The sequence below is a fragment of the Sinohyriopsis cumingii genome, chromosome 1, assembly GCF_028554795.1.
Source record: "Sinohyriopsis cumingii isolate HCF-2022 chromosome 1, ASM2855479v2, whole genome shotgun sequence".
Lineage (NCBI taxonomy): Eukaryota > Metazoa > Mollusca > Bivalvia > Unionida > Unionidae > Sinohyriopsis > Sinohyriopsis cumingii.
In genome coordinates this window covers 141839858-141861804 of record NC_142961.1, presented here as the reverse complement: position 1 = coordinate 141861804, position 21947 = coordinate 141839858, and the positions used below count along the sequence as shown (strand labels likewise).

At 33.9% G+C, this 21947-nt stretch overlaps 1 protein-coding gene across 1 annotated transcript in view; it reads right to left on the bottom strand.

Moving 5' to 3' along the window:
* Positions 1 to 2795: 2795 nt before the first annotated feature.
* Positions 2796 to 21947, bottom strand: part of LOC149808038 (uncharacterized) — an 82032-nt gene continuing 62880 nt past the window's right edge. Inside the window, exons 9-16 of the mRNA XM_089963703.1 lie at positions 18325 to 18412; positions 14159 to 14172; positions 12012 to 12542; positions 11191 to 11267; positions 10272 to 10484; positions 9591 to 9737; positions 8991 to 9171; positions 2796 to 3682 (exon numbers count right to left, since the gene is read on the bottom strand). Coding sequence (XP_089819829.1) covers positions 3375 to 3682; positions 8991 to 9171; positions 9591 to 9737; positions 10272 to 10484; positions 11191 to 11267; positions 12012 to 12542; positions 14159 to 14172; positions 18325 to 18412 — 1559 coding nt within the window. The 3' untranslated portion in view covers positions 2796 to 3374. The remainder of the gene's footprint in view (positions 3683 to 8990; positions 9172 to 9590; positions 9738 to 10271; positions 10485 to 11190; positions 11268 to 12011; positions 12543 to 14158; positions 14173 to 18324; positions 18413 to 21947) is intronic.

Here is a 21947-nt window from a genome sequence, read left to right as displayed (position 1 = left end):
TGATCTTAATTTAAAAGGTTTATTAATTTGGGGACTGTCAGTGTTTGAGACGTTCTGATTTATCTTGTACTGGCTTGTGTGGCACTTTTTTCCTACTCAACTAATCAAACAGAGATAGGAAATGGGATACCTTTTTTTCTCAATTCTTTGCTATTGCTTAGAACTAAGTGCCGTTGTGATAAGGGACTTTACAAAGCTTGCTACCTCATAATTAGCATCAGTGTGGATCATAAACTATTGGAATAAACAATTTTGTTTACAAATTAGATATCAGTGTATGTATGTAGGTAGGTAGGTAGGTAGATATGTATGTGTGTGTATGCATGAATTGCTATGTATAAATTGCTATGTATGTATGTATGTATGTATGAATAGCTATGTATAAATTGCTTTGTATGTATGTACGTATGTACGCACTCACTTATGTACATGTGTATGTATGTATGTGGGGCAACGTTCCCTCTAAGCGAATGGTAGATGTGCGCGCTATGCGCGCTGCATTGTGCAAGCATTACGATGATTTTAGCATTAATGTTGGAAATGTATATGTGCATGTATGCATATATTAATATGTGTGCATAGATGTAGAACTTGTCTCTAAAACTTGAACATTCAATGCAAGTAATCTTATGTGGTAAAATATAATTAGTGGCATTTTTAAACTACAAATATTTGTTTCAGTTATGTCGTACTTGACGTGTTGTAAGTCCGTCCAATCTGATCAAGGTTCAAATTTCATGCTAGGAACCTCCCAACAAATAATATATGAATTAGGTATTCAGTAGTTCAAGTCTTCTGCCCATGACCCTGAAAGCCGGGGGGGGGGGGGGGGGGGGGGCGCGTTGGAAAGATTTCCTCAGACTTTAAAGAATATGATAAGCTCATATTGCTTTGATACCAAAAAGACTGGGACGAAGGTGTTCACTTACTGTTGTTGGAAGTCGGTTAAAGAGTCCCTTGAATTAAGTCCTCTGGAACTTGTTTTTGGACACGCTATTCATGGACCATTGAAGTTGTTGCTAAAACATTGTTTTAACGGAAGAATCAGAGATCAATTTACTTGATTATGGCTCTGATTGTACATACAAAATTGTCGACAGCTTGTGAAATGGCAAAAAATAATCTTCAGTCTACCCAATCACAAATGAAAATGAGGCATGATAAAACTAAAAAGAAAAGAACCTTTCAACCTGGTGATAAAGTTCTAGATCTCTTGACCATACCACGGAGTCCTCTTCAGGCTTGGCATTATATGTCCCTATACAGTTAAAAAAAAGTGATTGGTTTAAATTATATCATTGATACTCCTGAGAGGCAGAAAGGGAAACAACTCTGCCATATCAATATGTCATAGTAGTACGTTGATCAAGATAACTCCGACATTCATAAACCTGTATAAGTACTAGTTTGGATTCACTTCATAATACTGTAAGTTCCTCTCACATTTTTCATTTATAACTTTGATAATTCAATTGTTTTTTATATGCCTTGCACTAATTTTAGCCATGTTTTCCGTTTTAATTTTTTCAAGCAAACAAGTTTCACTTAAGCAAGACTGTAGGCAATGATACAGTTTCTATTAGCATTGTCTCGCCTGCTTTAGCGAATGCGAAGTATACATTTTGATTATTTTTGTTCCTATTTAGCAATATTTAGAGTTGTGGTTAACGTTTTCTAAAATGGTAATAAAGTTTAAAATACTGCATTCTTACCCCCTCCTTGGAAATGGGGTGTGGTGATAGTCATTTGAAATTTATAGTTTTTAGTTATATATTTTTTCTGACTGATCATAAATCGATAACATTGTTCAGTTTTCTTTAGAAGATTTTAGTGTATGGTCATACATCCAAAACGTGTTGGAGAGAGAGAGAGAGAGAGAGAGAGAGAGAGAGCAATAATACTTCGAATGTACCATAAGGTATCTGTGTCCTTATCTATTCATGTACCTCTAAACTTCCTCTAACCCATAGGCAAGGTTATAGGCATGAAAATGTTTGACAAGGTCAGAAAGGTCAAAGTCCTGATGCTGGATGATGAAAATATGACATACTATCAGCATAAAGAAATGTATGTTTCCCCAGAATCACTAAATGAACTAATCACTCACAATCTGTCTCACATCTGATATTTTGCTGACATTTTGTAAGGCTATTATGCCAAACAAGTGACATCCCTTCAAAAAGACATCTGAACGAATGTGTGTCTGATCATCTCAGTTCTGGTATTGCAATCATAACTGCAGGTCTAAATAACTATCAATGCCAAATACTGGTAAATCCTGATAGTGAAAAGGGTGGAGGGGAGGGTCCATGAGGAAACCATACATTTACACAAAAAATCATCAAATGTCCTAGGCTATACTCAGACCAGTTTTTTTCTTTTCTTCATACTATTCTATTCCATTATAGATTTAGGAAACAAAAGATTGTTTAATCTGCAGTCGACACGGTAAGAAGGAAGACAGAACTATATAATGCCAAATATATTAGCAAAAGCATGGAAGAAAAGAGAAACAGGCAAAGCATTAGCAATACGTCAAAATACTAAAATGTGATAGTCTGTCAAAGGACAGATTCCCATGTAATGTAGAATTGGCTGAAAACACGTAAGTGAATCGGCTACATGTAATAAAGGATGATAAAACTTATGATATGTATGCCATATAAGTAACTGCTTAAGTAGAATGTAGATTGTACAGGTAGACTGAAATGCATTTTGAACACAAATTAAAATACAATCAGAAAGATTAGTCCTAAGCTTTGTATATAAAAATATAAAAAAGACAAAATCGTGCGGAATTCTACTTTGCTTTTAATTTATATAGCCACTCTTCTACACACACTAATAAGTTTCTTCAGTCTGTTATATAAAATGATGGGATAGCGTTCTCCACGATTACCCACATACTAATAATATGAGGTTGCAAATGCGCATTATCTCCCTTTCTTCTAGATCTTCATCCGTGAAACCTCAGATCTTCACCTAATGTTCTGAGCCTATGATGAATTAAGGATGCATCACAATAATGTAAAACAGTTAGGAAATTCTGAAATATATTAATGAATGGATCATAATGCAATATTTATTACTCTAACTTCTCAGTCAAAGTTCCTACACCTTCTATTATATGGAACCATTATGAAATTCTTAAGAAATAGTGTAAAATTAAATAAAATGTGATATTTACAAACTTCCTATTTTTTCAACTGTAAAATATCACAGAACTGACATGTGATAACAATTGCAAGTAGGATGCTTATTCATGTAACAACCGAAGAAAGTTACAAATAAGATCTGAACATTAAAAGAAAAAGTAAGGCTGAAGACAATCATAAAGTTCTTAAGAATATGATAATGTTTTCAGGTAAGCAAAATTATCCACTTTTCGGAACCTTTGAGTATTTTTCCTCAATTTCGTCAATCTTATTGAAAAGGAAAGCATCTGCATTGTCCAGGAGAGTTCGAAGACTCAGTAAAGTCAGAATGGCAACGTTTGTGTCCAGTTTTCCCTCATTCTCTAAATTTTTCACCGGCATGATCGCGTAACGGGGCAAACCCAGATTCTCCGCCACTTTGTTGACACAATGTTCAACCATGGGACTTTTGAAGATACTGGACACATCCTCTTTTACATGCCTACATACACTGTCCACCTTCGTCAGTAAGACCACCTGGGGAATTTCTGAAAAGGGACATAGATTTTCATGCTCACTGTTTAAATATGATTTTATATGATGTAACTTATCATGTCAATTTAAAATGAGACATCCAGCAACAACAGACTTTTGAGGAAAATAAATATGGTGTTACTTTATTTGTGCTATACTGATAAACAATTCCCTTCCTTGGTGACAAAATGAGCAAAATATTATTCTGTCTGGTATGCTGTGTATTTGTTTCTAAATCACAGCAGTGAACAAGGAACAACCGCCTGGGGGTATTGGCAACACAAAGTCGAACAAATAGGGGGAGCACAGTCACAGATGTTCCTTGCCTGCCGCCATTCGATCTAGGCCATGCCCTCCATAGGATATTTCATACGCATGTAACTATGTCTTCAAGAAAATGCATTTTGCAGAGTAAATTTTTCATTTTGCATGTAATGAATGCATGTCTCGTATATATATATATATATATATATATATATATATATCCAACAAGAAATAAATAAGTGACTTATTCACTTTAATCAAGTTATAAAATCTCAGAAAACTGTCCTTAAAATACTGTAGTTGTAGCATACCTAGTATAGGTTGTTTCCCTTATTTCTTTCTACTCTTACAAAGAAGTTTTGACATGGGCATAATGCTCTTGTGTGGCATCTTTCCATAAAATTATTACAGTAGTTCTTTATATCTGGTAAATATGTCCCAGGCCCATAGTACATATTGCTGAATACAGAGTACCTATCACTGCATACAATGCATTTTGCAAGAACAAGTCAGACTCCTGATGCAATATAAAGAAGATAGGATTTGTAAAAGAGATAACTTCCAAAAATGATTCTTTTTAAAATCAGCTTTGCCAATCAGTACACAATCATAAAATCCTATTACAAAAATGTTTGGAAATGACATAAAACTTCTTTAATTTCTAGGATTATGCTAAACACTGACATATTTTCATAATTTAAACATCAATCTTGTGTGTTTCTGTCACCCATCTCATGATATTGGCAATTAAATGATTTCCCTTTCATAGTTTTAAAAATATTAATCCAGTGTGAAATTACTTCAACCATATATAGTCTATATTGTGTGGTGTAAAGTCTACATTCTATGATACATTCTATGTTAAATGATATGAAGTTACATTCTATTACTGTTGTTTTAAATAATCTGAACAAATCAAAGTTAGCAATGGTACACAATCACTTGTAGATGCTGCTCCACTAATACAATTGTAACGATCTTAACAATGTTACAATATCACCTTTAGATGGTTCTCCACTAATGCAATTGTAATGACCTTAACAACGTTACAATGTCACCTTTAGATGTTTCTCCATTAATGCGACTGTAAGACTGAAAGGACCTTAACAATGTTCCAATATCACCTTTAGATGTTCTCCATTAATGCGATTTTAACAACCTTAACAATGTTACAATATCACCTTTAGATGTTTCTCCATTAATGCAATTGTAATGACCTTAATTTTTCTGTGTACATGTAAGCGCTCAGCCTAAATTTTCTGGAGGTTACTTTCTGGGTTACTCAGAAAATAATCTTCAGAAGTTACCGATTAATTTTTTCTTTTTCTGGATATCTCAAAACTCTATGTCACTATCGTGCACTTCCATTAATACTGTTCTCATCATATGCGCTGTCTTCACTTAGCTTCTGGTTTTTCATAAAATGGCGTCATCTTTTCACAATATTAAGCTGATTCAAATATGATTCAAAATCACATGCCATGCCTCAATATCATCATCGCACATAGTTACTGAGCCAAGAAAGAATGCTTCTTGGTATTCTGCATAATCTATAGCTGGTACTTCATTGAATGTGACCTCATTTACTCTTTTTGAGCGACAAACAATGGCAAAATGGTCAAACTTGTTACAATTTCTGCACAGTTTTTCTTTAGTGGGACATCTCTCACCTCTACCATGCCTCTTATTGCATTTGTGACATGTGTGATGTACTGTTGTTTGACCAATCAATTTTGTTTTTGCCATTGATGCTGTCCATTTCAGTTGGTTGATCCTGGTTTAGTGCTTGATGCCTTGTTATGTTTATAAATTTCATCCAAATCTTTGACCGTCTGACTTTGATCACGTGTCTGACTTTTTACCAATTCTGACTATCTCGCTATTTGTACGGCCTTCACTAAGGTAAGGTCGGCCTCCATTTGTAGCTTTCCCGAAACCTCTTTATCCAGAATTCAAATAACAGTTCATCCTTTTGTACACCAAAGTCACTATGATCGGCAATTTCATACAGCTTTCTTACAAATTCCTCCACAGACTCTCCTGGTTTTTGACTAAGATGGTGAAAACACGCTCTTTTGTGGATTACATTGCTCATGGGGACAAAGTAATCATCAAATTTCAGCAACACTGGGGCGTACTTGTTGGCATCTTTGTACTTAGCAAACTCAAACAATTTAAATATTTGTTCTGCTTCTTTCCCCATTGCATATATTAGTGAACTTACTCGAACTGCCTCACCTTCCTTATTTTGTTTGGTGGTGATCCTAAAGCACATGAAATGCTGTTGCCAATCCGGGCACTCCACTGGCTTCCCAAACTTAAAGCAAAATAAACGAATTTCGCAATTTTCACTCACTGCAAAAGTTTTTGTATCTTTTTGAGTCACATCTGACACCATGTCATGAAAACAAGGGAGTCTCAAGTTGTTACACAAACAGTATTTATTCACACACGTTCTGAATACACATCAATTAGCTTCCATGATGGATTGCTGTGTCTCCTGCCTCCGGGAGCAGTCCCTATCTAATGTTGCAGCTACTACGGGAAGCAGTTATTAGTTAGAACTAGCAAGTAAACTACGATACCACACTATATCATATGATACACCTTTGCAATACAAATACTGCTGCTGATGCACTCTCTCTTCTCTCGTGAAATAAATGCAAGGAAAACAGGTTTTGTAACAGAGATTTTATTATCTATGGAAATACAATTTTTTAAAATAAAAAAATGCTTCACACCCTTCTAATCATCATGGTATATTTTTATACAGGTACTGCTGGTAGTTTTTCAAAGCAAATTTGTCTTTTAATGACCGTTTCTGAAACAATGCGACAGATTTATCTTCCAGGTTTTTGTTTGAGTACCAATAGCACATGAAGGTTCATTGCAGACAAAAGAGATAGTTGGCATTGGATTCCAATAGTGTGCGAAGGTTTTCTGCAGAGAAAAGAGTTGGCGTTGAATTCCAATAGTGTGTGAAAGTTCTTTGCAGAAAAAATAGTTGGCATTGAATTCCAACAGTATGAAGTGGTTCACTGTAGACAAAAGATACAGTTGGCATTGAATTCCAATAGTATGTGGTGGTTCATTGCAGACAAAAGAGATAGTTGGCATCTAAGTTCCAGAGTCCACTTTACACATATTTGATTCTGATTCGCATAATCAGTTGAATTCCAAAAAATATAAATTTAAATATCTTCTGTCCACAACTTCCAGTAATACTGTTCAGTCAAAATGGTTAGTGATTTCTAGGTTCATATCTGTTGAAATGAACATTTTCTTTATGTCAACCTGAATTTGGAATAATGTGACTGAACTGAATGTCTATTGTGATGAAATATTTCAATGAATTGAACAACAAACATCTGATGAATATTGATAATCATACACACTTTGTTGATATGAGTATCGGTTGTTGGTCTGGGCTTTGTTTGCTGATGTGAGTATCAGTTTTTGATCTTTGCACTGTTTGCTGCTTTGAGTATGGGTTGTTGATCTGAGCATTGTTTGCTGATCTGCAAATCAGTTGTTGATCTGGACATTCTTTGCTTTTTTGAGTACTGGATGTTGATCTCAGCATTGTTTGCTGATCTGAATATCAGTTGATGATCTGGCCTTTGTTTGCTGATTTGAGTATCGGTTGTTGATTTTGGCATTGTTTGCTGATCTGACCACTGTTTGCAGATCTGAACATTTGGTTTTTATTTGCTTCAATAGTGTTGGCTTGGCATTAACCTGTTGAAAGGGTCACGGCCACAAAGAAGAAAAAAAATGATTTACACAGAAGTATCAGCATGATAGATCTGCTTATTCTCTGCTGCTGATTATTGCTAATGCCATCTGACTTTCATGAAAGGCCCCTGACTTTTGATTTTAATTATTTTTATACCATTTGACAACAATAAAGAGTTTCAGTATTTCATGCTAAAAGTGGTGTTTTTACTAAACGATGTTTTAATAAACCAGCTTGGTATACAGAAGTGACCACAACAGAAATTGTCAGGAATATCATTTTGCTTATTCTTGATTTATATAAATGAATGTTCCTGACAAGTTTGTGTTGATTAATGAATTTCACAAACTATTGTCATTACAGCTTCTGTAACATACACTCACCAAAAGTATGACCCAACGTTTTCAAAGTTTTAATAGCATTTCTGCTAAATTATAGAAATAAACAAAATTGTTCAACTGCAAGACAATGGTATGAATGACATTAAGAGTGATATAAATAGAAAAGAAATACCCAATGAGTTCATGATGCATGTGGATTTAAATATCAAATAAATACCCATTGTGTTCATAATGCATGTGGATTTAAATATAAAATAATATACCATTGAGTTCATGATGCATCTAGATTTAAATATAAAATAATATACAATTGAGTTCATGATGCATGTGGATTTAAATATAAAATAAATACCCATTGTATTCATGATGCATGTGGATTTAAATATAAAATAAATACCCATTGTGTTCATGATGCATGTGGATTTAAATATAAAATAAATACCCATTGTATTCATGATGCATGTGGATTTAAATATAAAAGAAATACCCATTGAATTCATTATGCATGTGGATTTAAATATAAAATAAATACCCATTGTGTTCATGATGCATGTGGATTTAAATATAAAATAATATACCACTGAGTTCATGATGCATCTAGATTTAAATATAAAATAATATACCATTGAGTTCATGATGCATGTGGATTTAAATATAAAATAAATATCCATTGTGTTCATGATGCATGTGGATTTAAATATAAAATAAATACCCACTGTGTTCATGATGCATGTGGATTTAAATAAAAACTAAATACCCATTGTGTTCATGATGCATGTGGATTTAAATATAAAATAAATGCCCACTGAATTCATTATGCATGTGGATTTAAATATAAAATAAATGCCCATTGTGTTCATGATGCATGTGGATTTAAATATAAAAGAAATACCCATTAAGTTAATGATGCATGTCGATTTATATAATAAAGAAATACCCACTGAGTTCATGATGCACGTGGATTAAATAATGAATAAATACCCATTAAGTTCATGACTTTCTGTAGGTCCTTCAAGTTCTGCAGAACTTCTGGAATGAGATCTGACATGGCATCCACCAGGGTGGCATCAATGAAAAATGCCACACAGTGTATCTGATCATTTAGATTTGGGTACTTGATAAATCCATGGGTATCTGATGAAATTGAGCCACTGGGGTCCAGCTGGAAAAGGAGAGGAAACATTATGATAAAACTTAAGATATCACAGAAGAAGTTTGTTTTAGTGGAGATGAAAATATATACACGCAAAAAGAGATTTTGATACCTTTTATGATCAGATTGTGATGACATCTATTTCATCTTGAGAAAACTTGTAGGCACAAGAGTTGAGAGAAGACTGTTGCAGTATTTAAGTTTTATTTGAAAGATCTAGAGCATCTCGGAAAGTTACTATATGCATCCATTTTGGAATTAGGGCTTATAATCTAATGTCCCAATCCATCAAATGCCGCAATGACGAACTTTATAAGAGTTATTAAAATAAAGGTAAAATGTTCCAGATAAAGTTTCAGCATCATTAAGTTTTTGAACCATGATTTCATTCGTCTGTATCTTGAAGAAAATCAATATTTCCTGATTACCGGAAACTTATCTGGCAGATGCCCTTCCAGAAGGGTCCTCAAGTTTTCCCTCGTCATCAGGTTTCCGGTTTCCAATCCACGTGTGTCACATAACCTGAATTTTAGCGGCTGCCTGGTAATGCTAGATAGCACTGGATACTTTGAGAACTAAAACACAGTGAGAAAAAGAATAAACTTAGCTCCAAAAACATCATGTTCATAGTGTGCAGAATGCTTAACTGTCTCGATATTCCCTTCAAATTCTTCTTTCCTTTGTAACAATTACTTGCTTTAAAGAGTATATTTGACAATGACTTCCCACTCAAACATTCTGCAAAGCAGTTGAATGGAATTGGACAATAATAATCCAAAGGTATTTCTGTATTAAAAGAACAAAAGAATATCATAGCTTACAAGCTCAAATCTTAGTAATCAAAGTATAACGTAACATGGTGAAGAAACCAAATTTAGCTACAAGAACAAGTCAGTGCTAGGTCTGTTTGCATTTGAACTGATCAGAGTTATATAGCATCATGTGTTTCAGTCCTGTACTGGTATCAATTGTTTGATCAAAGTACACAAACAGCAATAACAACATTGTAAGCAGTCAACATCACGGTGATAAAATATAAGTGAACATAATAACTATGTCTGCAGCAATGTAACATTTTGATTAATGACATAAATTCTTTAGAAACGTACTTTGGTGGTTAAACTGTTGAGTGCTCTTCCACTTCGAGCCTGATTGAAAACCTTCCCACGAAACACAGAGTTGACTGTATTGAAAAAGCTGGATTTTCCTGCCCCCACTGGTCCGATAAAAAGGATATTAACACTGGGAAACCTCACTTCTGGTCCCACCATGTCCCTTATAGGCACATAATTTTCTATCTCTCCTTTCAAGTTGTGCAACACCTAAATTAAGAAAGATTTCATTTCAAATTTAAAATAATGTGAATTTCAAGAATAATTCCCTATTTATATAGGTATGGACTCGTATATCATGCAGGGTTGTATCATCAATAATGCAGTATTTCTATGATTATAGAATCATATATCATGCAGGGTTGTATCACTAAAAATGACCTATTTATATATGTACAGAATCAAATTACAGTATCATGCAGGGTTGGATTACCAGTAACACCCTATATGCATGGAAATAGACTCGTATATCATGCAGGTTTGTATCACCAATTGTGCTCTATTTCTATAAGTACAGAATCATATCTTGTAGGATGTATCAACAATAATACCCTATTTCTATAGGCACAGAATCAAATATCATGCAGGTTGTATCACCATTATGCCCTATTTCTATTGCCACAGAATCAAATATCATGCAGTGTTGTATCTTTAATCTCATTTTAAGAAGACACTGAACCTTTATTTTACTGCAATGTTAAGATTTATAAAGTCTCTACATACTATTTCTAGTGTTAACTTGGAAAGCCGGACTTCTATGGCTATAAATGTTTCATGAGAACTTTTGATGGATGCCTGTGATTTTCTTCTAAAGTCATAATGGTCTAGATTTTTTTTCAGGAGTGGAGTGAATCAGATCCGCATTGCTTTGGACAGAAGTAAGTAATGACTGGATGCAACAGAAAAAGGATATTACCTCCTCTGACCAACCTATTGTTGTTCTCCACGTCTTCTCAAAGAGTTCGGCATGACATAAATCAGGCGAAATGTCATCTGCAAATGAAAGAAAAGAATGGAATAGTTTTTTTACGAATTGTTCTTGATAGTACAATAACATGGAATGATGAAAATGTTGTTCAGGTATATTTTCTACACAAAACAGATGCCAGATGTGACTAATCCTTTATCATCTCCTCACTTTCTTACCACACAATCTGATCTTTGTCATCGCTTCGCTTGGTCAGGTGTTAAGACAATATGTCTTAACTAAGTCTGCTTTCAATCATCTCATTGTCATAGCATTCTCGGTATGCATTGTGTTAATTGTTGTGTTTTGTGTTTGTATCTTACGCCTATAGTTCCTGAAAACTTGATGGAAACTTTACAATAGTTTTGCACACACACACACGCACATATACTGTATATATATATACAGTATATGTGCGTTGTGTGTGTGTGCAAAACTATTGTAAACTATAATATATATATAGAAACACACACACAAACACACAGAGGTATATCTAAATAAGGCAGCAATGAAAATGAAAGCACATAAGGTGGTATAACAGATTATTGATTGGCGAGTGTGATTTACAAACAAGAAATTGATGAAAGCAAAGTAAGAAATTATCCAGCTTTTGTGGATAGATAAGATAAATGGATAGCCAACTGCCTGAAGAAGCATATCAATTACACAATGCTATATTCAATAAATACTGGTGTGGACATATATGGTCACTTGTCCATCAATCATATGCCATTATTGCAAACAATCTTTCTGATTTCAAGCGAACTTACCGAGTACACTGTAGACTTCAATATCTATCACTTCCGTTGTGCTATTTGCAAACTTGTTGAAATCGACACCCTGCATATCATATGCAGTATCGAGTGTCATGCCTCCGTTGAGTTTCAATGTTTGACCATCTCGTGCAATAGTTCCACTGAATGTATATAAGTCATGTCCGCTCCCAAATGTCGGGCCATAACTGCTGTGATTATATATGGCATTAGCAGGCAGCTTAATGTTGAATCTCTTTGGATTCAGCTCACCATTGTAATAGAGCTGAAAAAGGAATGCCGCAGAATCATGAACATAATTGGCACCATTCTGCCAACTCATCACTGTATAACCGCCGACTATCGTCTTATAACTATTGTACAAAACCGTCAATGTTGGTCCTTGGTTGTTACATTTGCTATGGAAGACAGCCGCATTGCATCCATCCCTCTCTGCACTGTAAAGAAGATGGAATGTCTTTCTTCCGCCTCCAATTAGTGCCTCTAATCTCTTTTTGTCACCTTTCGACAGCTTATCAACCTCTCTTGCTAAATAAAAATCACAATAGTTTAAATAAAACAACCAGATCTAATTTAGTCACTGCAACGTTAAACAAGAAGTGTTGTCCTCCATCTCGCATTATCAAAAGACCCAAGCACCAGGTCTTGGGAATATTGTGAAAATATTCTAAGTCAATCACTGACAGTAACTCAGTAAATTGTTGTCAAGACTTTCCTCAAACTGATATCATCTATTAACTTACTAATATGAAGCTTCATAGTGATAATATTTTTATTCTTAAATTTAAAATTATTTCAAGTTCTCCTTAAAAAATGTATTAAAAACCCGCTCATTATCAAATTCATCTTAGATCCTTCATCTCCAAGCATTTCAGAAAGAGTGAAATTACAAACCTGGCCGATGCTATTCTATGCCATCAAATGACCATAACTCTGTAAAATATCGTCAAAATTTTTATTATCACTGAACTCATTTGAGACATTGTTAAGATTAAGCTTCACAGCAAATTAGGCCAAAAGAAAAGTAAAGAAAAAGAATGCAAGTGTTCCATATACAATCAACTCTGCTTATATGCATATCCTCGGGACAGGACCCAAGCTATGCATATAAACGGAGTTTGCATTTAAGCGGAATTCATGTATATTTACAATGTAAAACGGGACAATACTTTCGCTATGCACTTAAGCAATCTATGCAATTAAGCGATATGCATTTAAGTGGAGCCAACTGTACTTGATATTAGTCATTTTTCAATTGTCGAGACACCAAATATCATTTACACGTCAAGTCACCAAATATCATTTACATATTCAGACAAACAATATCATTTACATGTTGAGACAATAAATATCATTTACATGTTGAGACACCAAATATCATTTACATGTCAAGACACCAAATATCATATACATGTCGAGACAACAAATATCATATACATGCTGAGACAACAAATGACATTTACATGTTGAGACACCAAATATCATTTACATGTCGAGACACCTAATATCAATTATATTTTGAGACACCAAAATTCATTTACATGTTGAGACAAAAAAATATCATTTACACTGTCTTTTGTTGTTTATTAAAATATTACTGTACAGCTTAAAATAATGTACTTATCATACATCACTAGACTTAATAAGAAACTTACATATTTTCTAAGTTTTGTTTTTCATTTTAAATTCAGTGCATTTGTTCTATGTTCAAAAGTAGCATACATTAGCTAAGCAGTAACTTGGAGAGCACAAAAAAAATCAAAACAGGTTCTTTGGCATCTTCTGAAAATAGGTTTATTTTAAACGAAATGCATGAAAAGTGTTCCCATTAGCTTATTATGTGCATCAGAGACTCCAAACTGTTTAATTTGTGCCCCTCGTATTGAGAGTAAGTTTTTTGGATTTTTTTTTTAATTCAATCTGATCTCCAGTTCTGACACCAAGGTTTATTTTAAAGTAATCTTGCATCTCTAGGGGATACACTCATCAAAAGATTTAGTGCAAGTGGTCTTTCCAAAACAGGCCAAAGCAGATTTGTACTTTTTGTACAAAAGCCAATAAGCCAATTTCAATTTTATTTCTTGAATATATATTTTTGCTGAAGCTTAATATTGATTTCTACTGAAACCATGTAGCATATTTACTCTGGTCAGCGAATCTGAAATCAGACAAAAATTATTAACTATTTTCTTGGAACTTAAAAAGAGTATAATTAAAGATGATTGTAACTCATACTATCCCTGTGGTGCATAAACAATGTCCATACCTAACCTATAAAGGGACACAACTCTTAAGAAACATGCAAAATGACCTCAGCATTGTACAAATTCAGTTCCCATAGTAAACCTATGCAAACATCAAGATATTAAAAATTCAATAACTTTAAATTTCTGAGTGCTCATGATCGAACATATATTTATCAGCATAGATGCATCCTGGATGACAACTTCTGTGCAGCGAAAACAATATAAGAATTTTCTGATCCATGTGAGATTAAAACAATGTGCTTTCAATTCTGCACCAAAAGATCTGGTGTTAATTTCAATAATGAGTGTTCCAAACTGAAATCTGTTAAAGGACTGAAATTCCATCACTAAAACAATGTCTCGAGTTTTTCAGTTGCAACTAGGATAAGAATCTCAAAAGATTCTTTTACCAAAATCTAACATTCCTTATCAACTAATCCTAACTAGCCATACCCATACAATATACTGTATGTTATCTCCACCCATTTCCAGACCTGTTCAAATTTTTCCATACCATTAGTACCGTGAGTCCTGAATTGGTGTGATCTCTAGATCAACAAGTAGGTTTCAGATTCTTTTTTTTCTGACAGCGCAGTCAGGGAGGTTAAAACAGCGCAAAACTTCAGTATGGAATATGGCCCAACAGCGTTGGTCTCTACTGTCAGAAAGAAAATAAAGCTGAGACCTACTTGTTGGTCAGCTATTGTATCTCCAGCTGATTAGTCCTACTATGTAAGATGTCTCACATGGTACTTATGTTGTCAGTATGACTAACAACATAAAAATCAAGTTAGGCAAGTTAGACAAATTCAATATCATTCAACCTGTGATCTCCACTCAATTTAGTCCGTTATTTGCCAACAAATTCCCATTAAGAACTCTCAATGTTAATGGGGGACAAAATCACTGTGGTAATGGGTGACAACTACTGGCTAACCAGCTTAAACTTGAACTGCAGAGATTCATGTATTTGTCTGATTTAAATCTTCCAGACTTAGTCATTAGAATTTAGGTCATTGACTATTCTCACACCATCAAGTTTATTTGTACCGCCCTACCAATTTTAAACAAATGCAAAAATCTTTGACATTTCATTGATTGATTGATAATATCTAACCTGACTGTTGACAGGGGGTCCCAAACCATGCTAACTTGTTGCCATTTCGAATCAAACATGAGGTTCTTAAGAAAAACGGTCGCCGTATTTGCTTGGGCCAGTCTATATTTTCAAGCAACAGATGCAGTCATTGTCTTTGAATATCTCAATAATTACGTAAATTTTGCATTTACATCCTCTGAACATACGTATACAAGCCTATATTCAGTGTGTTTAGAAATATTATAACTAGACGTCAAAATAATGGAAGTAGACGATATAGTTTTGACTGAAATAGACCATTCCAGAAACCAGAAGTGGACATCGAGCAGTTTGACTGCTTGTTTAGATCGGGAGCTTCCGTTTGCATTGAGATGCCAATAATTTGACAGTGTTAGGGACAACAATCAGTTTAGAAATTATAAATCAATGAATGAAATCACTAAGTTTTATGCATTTTTTTATATATCTCTGATGCTTTTCTTTTTAAAATTGATAGAGGGGTACAAACAAATGTGTGCGACTACTATAGTCTGATAATACAAAGCCGTTTGTTTGTACCACCCTACTATTTAAATAATGGAAACCTTTAATGTGATAAAAAGTGCAAGGAACTTAGTCAATTCATTCATTGATTTATAGCTTCTAACTGACTCCAAGTAGAGTGGCCCTAATACCGTCAATGAAATAAACAATGACCTAAACAAGATGGCGTCAGAGCTTACATTTTTAACGTAATTATCTTATACTTTAACGAATAATGTACATGGAAATGTGCATATACAGCAAAGATTAATGATATCTTAATACATGAAAATATATAAAACTGGATCTTAAAGATACATATATCTCTACTGATAACTATATATAAAATTTATTAATAAATAGAGATAAACAGTTTTAGTAACATTTGTATTATGTATAATGCACACTTATTAGAGGTATAGAAAATAAATAAATAAAATAATACAAAAAAAAAAATTAACAAAATATAAAAAAATTATAAAGATAAATATATAGAATATATTTACTAATATAATCTTTACAACTGTTAAAGAGGTTATCAGAACTCAATTTATATAGTAAAAAATATGGTGTGCATAACGCTTACTATCAAGTATTTTATAAAAATTTAATCATATTAGATTGAAATTGTTATAAATTCACTTTCATTTTTAAAGAATCAGTAAACTTATTTTTATGTTATTAGATTAAACTTTTACCAATTAAGATTTTCTGCAAAGTAAAATAATATGAAATATTCATATCTAATTGTAAACAGGGGACATAATTCAGAAGAAAATAAGAAAATTTTTTTAAAAAAATACAAAAATAAATTTTTTAAATTTTTTTTATGCTAAATGTCATACAGTGTTTATGAATTTAGACCTTTTGGATATAATGAAATAAGACGGTGAATCCAATAGGTTTCCTTTAGTAGACGTTCCATTTCAGAATCAGCTTTAACAATAGGTTGTAAGGAGAAATCTTGCAATGTATGGGAATTTTTGTTAAAATGTGCGGCAACATGAGATGAAAATGATTGATCGATATAATTTTTTATATCTGATCTATATTGGTTCATACGTTTAGATATTTGTTGACTGGTTTGTCCAACATATTGGATGCCACATTTTTTGCATGTTATCAAATAAATAACATTTGATGTTGCACAATTAATATCACAACGCATATTAAAAGTTTCTTTCGTATTATTACTATTGAAAGAAGTATTTTCATTAATAAATGAACAGTATGAACATCTAGGTCTATTACATTTAGTTGATGATCCTATTTTATATGATGGTTTTTCTAATTTGGAATTAGTTAGAAAATCTTTAAGATTTTCAGTCCTTTTATAAGCAAGTGTGGGTTTGCTTTCGTGTAGCGAGTTAACACTTGCCTTACATGATAAGTTTAATAACTCCCAATATTTATTGATAATCTTACCTATATTAGGCAAACTTGGATTATATTCAATAACAAAAGGAATGATATCTTCATTTCTACTTTTGATTTTATATTGTAAAGATTCAAGCTGTGTAAGAGAAGATACTTTTTGGAAAGCAGTATTAATGATGTCAATAGGGTAATTTCTATTTAAAAAATGCTGACCTAGCTCTGTCAAAGATGATTTAGAAACAGCATCATCTGAAATAATTCTTCTGTATCTTTTTGCTTGACTATATGGTATGGAATGGTACTAATACCGTCAACTTATGCGCGTTTCATGCTTAACGGAAGTTTTAAGTGTAATAGACGGATATGCTCGGATCCAATTCCCGTTTCTGGACAAATCCATTTTCAGCAAAGGGGTGTATCACGACTACAGATGTACATATATAAGTCGTCTGCTTCCGATATTTACAATGTCGAATCAAGCAAAGGAAAATAAAGACAACTACAAATTTGCTTTTCATGTGGATTTAACAAGCGGTTTAATTTCTATGTTCATGTATGCAGAGGGATATAATTGCAAACTCTCAACGGTATGTAATTTACGCAATTATTCAGCATTTGCCGAACAGGATGAATTACGTCATTATGTTGTGTGATGGAAATAAACTAGCCTATAGTGTACGCAATATGGCTTGTGTTAGTATGGAAAGTCCGTTAAGCATGAAATGGTGCAGGGGATGCCCAAATTAGTCCATTCTTGTCTAGTCAGTTTAGAAATTATAAATCAATGATTCAATTGACTTAGTTATGTGCACTTTTATCAGATTAAACTTTCTCGTTTTTGAAATCGTTAGGGGGGTACAAACAAACGGGGATGTAGAGTCAGACTATAGACAACTACATTACTGGTTATGCAATCATGAGCCTAAATATCTGTGCGAACGAAATGTAGTCTCCCATGGAAACAAACAACAAACAGCAAACCAAACTGTATACACCAAACAGTTGCTTGTAATTCACCTCAGTGATGGACTAAGACAAACCCTTTCATATTTCCAATCAAACTTACCTTTGAAACCTATCATGATTGTAGAACTTCAGTGACGCTTCCTTAGTGGACGCAATACTTTCGAAGAAATGTCCCGGATATAGGAATTATGGATATTCCCAATCAAGCAAAGTTAAAAAAGAAAGTGAAAGTAGGTTCGTCGAAAAGCAGTTCTTTTTTACCAGGCTGACGTATTGCTCCTAACACGTATTGATTTTTATAGAAGTGAATACGATAAGGTCACGGGTTTTAACAACGTAGCAAGTCAAGACAGTGGAATTTTAAACGGGATCGATACTACTTTAATAATCAAGTCACGGCAATGGAGTTTAAACGAGATAGATAATGATACAATAATGAAGTCACGGATTTGGAGTTTTAAACGAGATAGGTAATACTTTAATAATCAAGTCACGGCAATGGAATTTAAACGGGATAGATAATACTGTAACAATCAAGTCGTGACAATGGAGTTTAAACGAGATAGGTAATAATATAATAATCAAGTCACGTTAATGGAGTTTAAACAGGAGACTTGAATAATCAAGTCACGGCATTGGAGTTTAAACGCTGTATTATCGCTCTATATTGTCGCTGTAAACGGACTTTTCCGTCTAGCGGTTGTTTACAGATGTAAAGCTGGCGCCAGTAAGGACGCAAATATCTTATAGCACGATTTCCTCTAAAACGTCAACATATTTTAAAATAAGTTTACAAGGAAAAAGAATGGGCATCACTTTTTTGTATAAAGTGCAGCAATTACGTTCATCATCATATAAAAAAACACTCCAGCTGAACTTGCTATACCTGCATTGGCTTTGATTACGAAAAATACTCAATGTATCGTCTGATTTTTGATGAATATAGGTCATATACTGATGTGACATACATGTCCTTCCAAGGTTAAGGTTGCAATTTCATTCCATGGTAGCCAATATAGACTAAAATTTACAAAATGTTGCTTATGATCATACTTCTTTTACGAAAATAAGAATATAATTTTAGTTAAGCTTTCTTGAAATCAGTAATATTTCAAAAATAATAATAATAATAATAATAATAATATTTGTTATATATTTACATTTTTTGACCACATTGCATTTAAAATTCATATAAAGTTAAATAATAATTGCTTGAAATTTGTGATGTTGTTATTCATGGATTTACACTTGAAATAAATTTGTGTGTTCGATTTTATCATTGGATCCTTTCGTTTATTGTGGAAATATTATGCCAGTACAAGGGTGGAGATTTCTTCTCATAGGTAAATTCTATTTTATGTTTATTATACGACCTGCGTGCTACCATATGTAAGTTAGGCAAATACCGCAATAATATCTAAAGTTGTTCCCCCATGGTACGTTTAACTGGGTCAGCCACCATGTACTGTTTTATTTACATTAACGTTCTTCGACTGACAGAGTTTTTATAGGAATAGAAAGAGGGAAAATCATTGAAAACTTACAATTATAAGTAAGCAGCAACAGCGAAACAGTTTTAATATGTACCGATGAGAATTTGATATACCAATACTATTGCTATATCAAATTGTGATCCGCCCATGGCGCAATAATACGCATATATAAACATTCTCGCGACCGTCTGCAGTTGATTCTAGATCAGTTATCAATTTTCACACATTAATCATTAGTGAAGTATGAAAATAACGATAATAGTTATTAATAATCCCCGTTTTCTAAATGAATTTAATATGTACACAGTTTCATCACAATCCTTTCTGCTTTATGTTCCCCCCATCCTCTCTCATGCATAATGGACAAACTACGCAGAAATGTGGAGTGAGAGAGAAAAGGAATTTGAGCTGGATGAAACGTTGAAATAGAAATTACAACAAGTAACCTACAGGAATATGATTCGTCGTAACGATGTATGCACTTTCCTTGGGATTTATCTAGTGTTTATCGATGATACAAATTTGTAAACCATATCGACATTATACGGTAAATTTCTCGGTTACGTGGTACACATACTGTGATGTATTTAATGTTTTGTTGTTGTTGCTTCTTAAAGATAATATAATGTTCTAAAAATCGATTATTATTAATTAAATATGAAAATATCCTAATGCCTTTCTCTCTCTGGACCATCGTAGCAAGATACGGAATAAAATCTATGAAATGATCGTCCCACGATGTCTCTGGACTTGCGAACGATGGTAAAAGTCTAACCGACCAAAGGATGAGAGAGAGAGAGAGAGAGAGAGAGAGAGAGAGTTTTATGGTCGGTGGTACTGTTACTAAAGCAGAATAATGACTTAGGTCAACAGTAAATATATTAAAATATTTGAATTACCTCTTGTTGGTTTGTCATTTCCCGTACTTTCTATTCCAGATTAATTTCCATGCGCCGGTACGTGAATGCTTAGCGGCCATGAGTAGTGAAGTGGGCCACCCTAGGGACAATGGGAATTACCATTAAAAACACCCCTGGGCCACTCTGGGGACTATGTAAATTTAACATGGAGAAAAACCCTGGGCCACTCTAGGGACAATGGGAATTTAACATGGGGAATAGGGTTTGGGCTTGTCTAAGGACAATGGGAATTTAACATGGGGAATAGGGTTTGGGCTTGTCTAGGGACAATGGGAATTTAACATGGGGAATAGGGTTTGGGCTTGTCTAGGGACAATGGGAATTTACCATGGGAATAGAGTTTGGGCTTGTCTAGGGACAAGGGGAATTTAACATGGGAATAAATCGTGGGACTGTCTAGCGTCAAGGGGAATTGAATATGGAGAAAAATCGTAGGACTGTCTAGCGTCAAGGGAAATTGAACATGGTGGGATTGTCTAGGGACAATGATGGTAGAGGGTCAAACACAACAGAGAAAGAGACATACATACACTAGTACAAGCGTGAGATTTATATATAAAGCATTACCAAGACCTGAAATCTTGCTGGGGTGTTCAAAAATTTGCATAATTGTAATGATCCTATAAATAGCTATAATCAAGAAAATGCTCAACGACAAAATGGATGTGACTAAAAGTAACGCTAAAATGACGAAATTGTCCCAGAATTTAAAGGAAATAAACATATCCCCGAAAATTAAGTTACAACGGTTTAGAATAAAATGGATAAAATTAGTACCTACTTACAAAATCAACTTGTGTGACGATGGTCGATAAACACCCATGTATCTATTTATAGCTATAATCAGCTAAAATTCCTATGAAATCTCACTATCTATTTATACTACAACTTGTGGGTTATTCCTTTGGAAAATCCCACTATCTTTTTATAGCCTCAGCTTGAGTGACGTTCCTGTTTATGAACTCTAGTAGATATGTATAGCTACAACCTGTGGAAATCCCCAAGTCCATATTTATAGTCTCGAAATTTCCAGCGTCAATGACGTCACTGTACTGAACACTAGGGGATAAGTGTCAACAGTGTTGCAAGTGGCTGACCTGGATACACGCTACTGCAGGTAGATAGGTAGAGTGTATCTGATAGGGATAAAGTGAGTTTTATAGGGACAAACAGAGACCAATACACACACCCACACACACACACACAACGTACGCGCGCAGACATACGCACACACACACACACACACACACACACATACACACATACACACATAGAGGGAAGAGGAAAAAACAAACCCCAAATATACTATC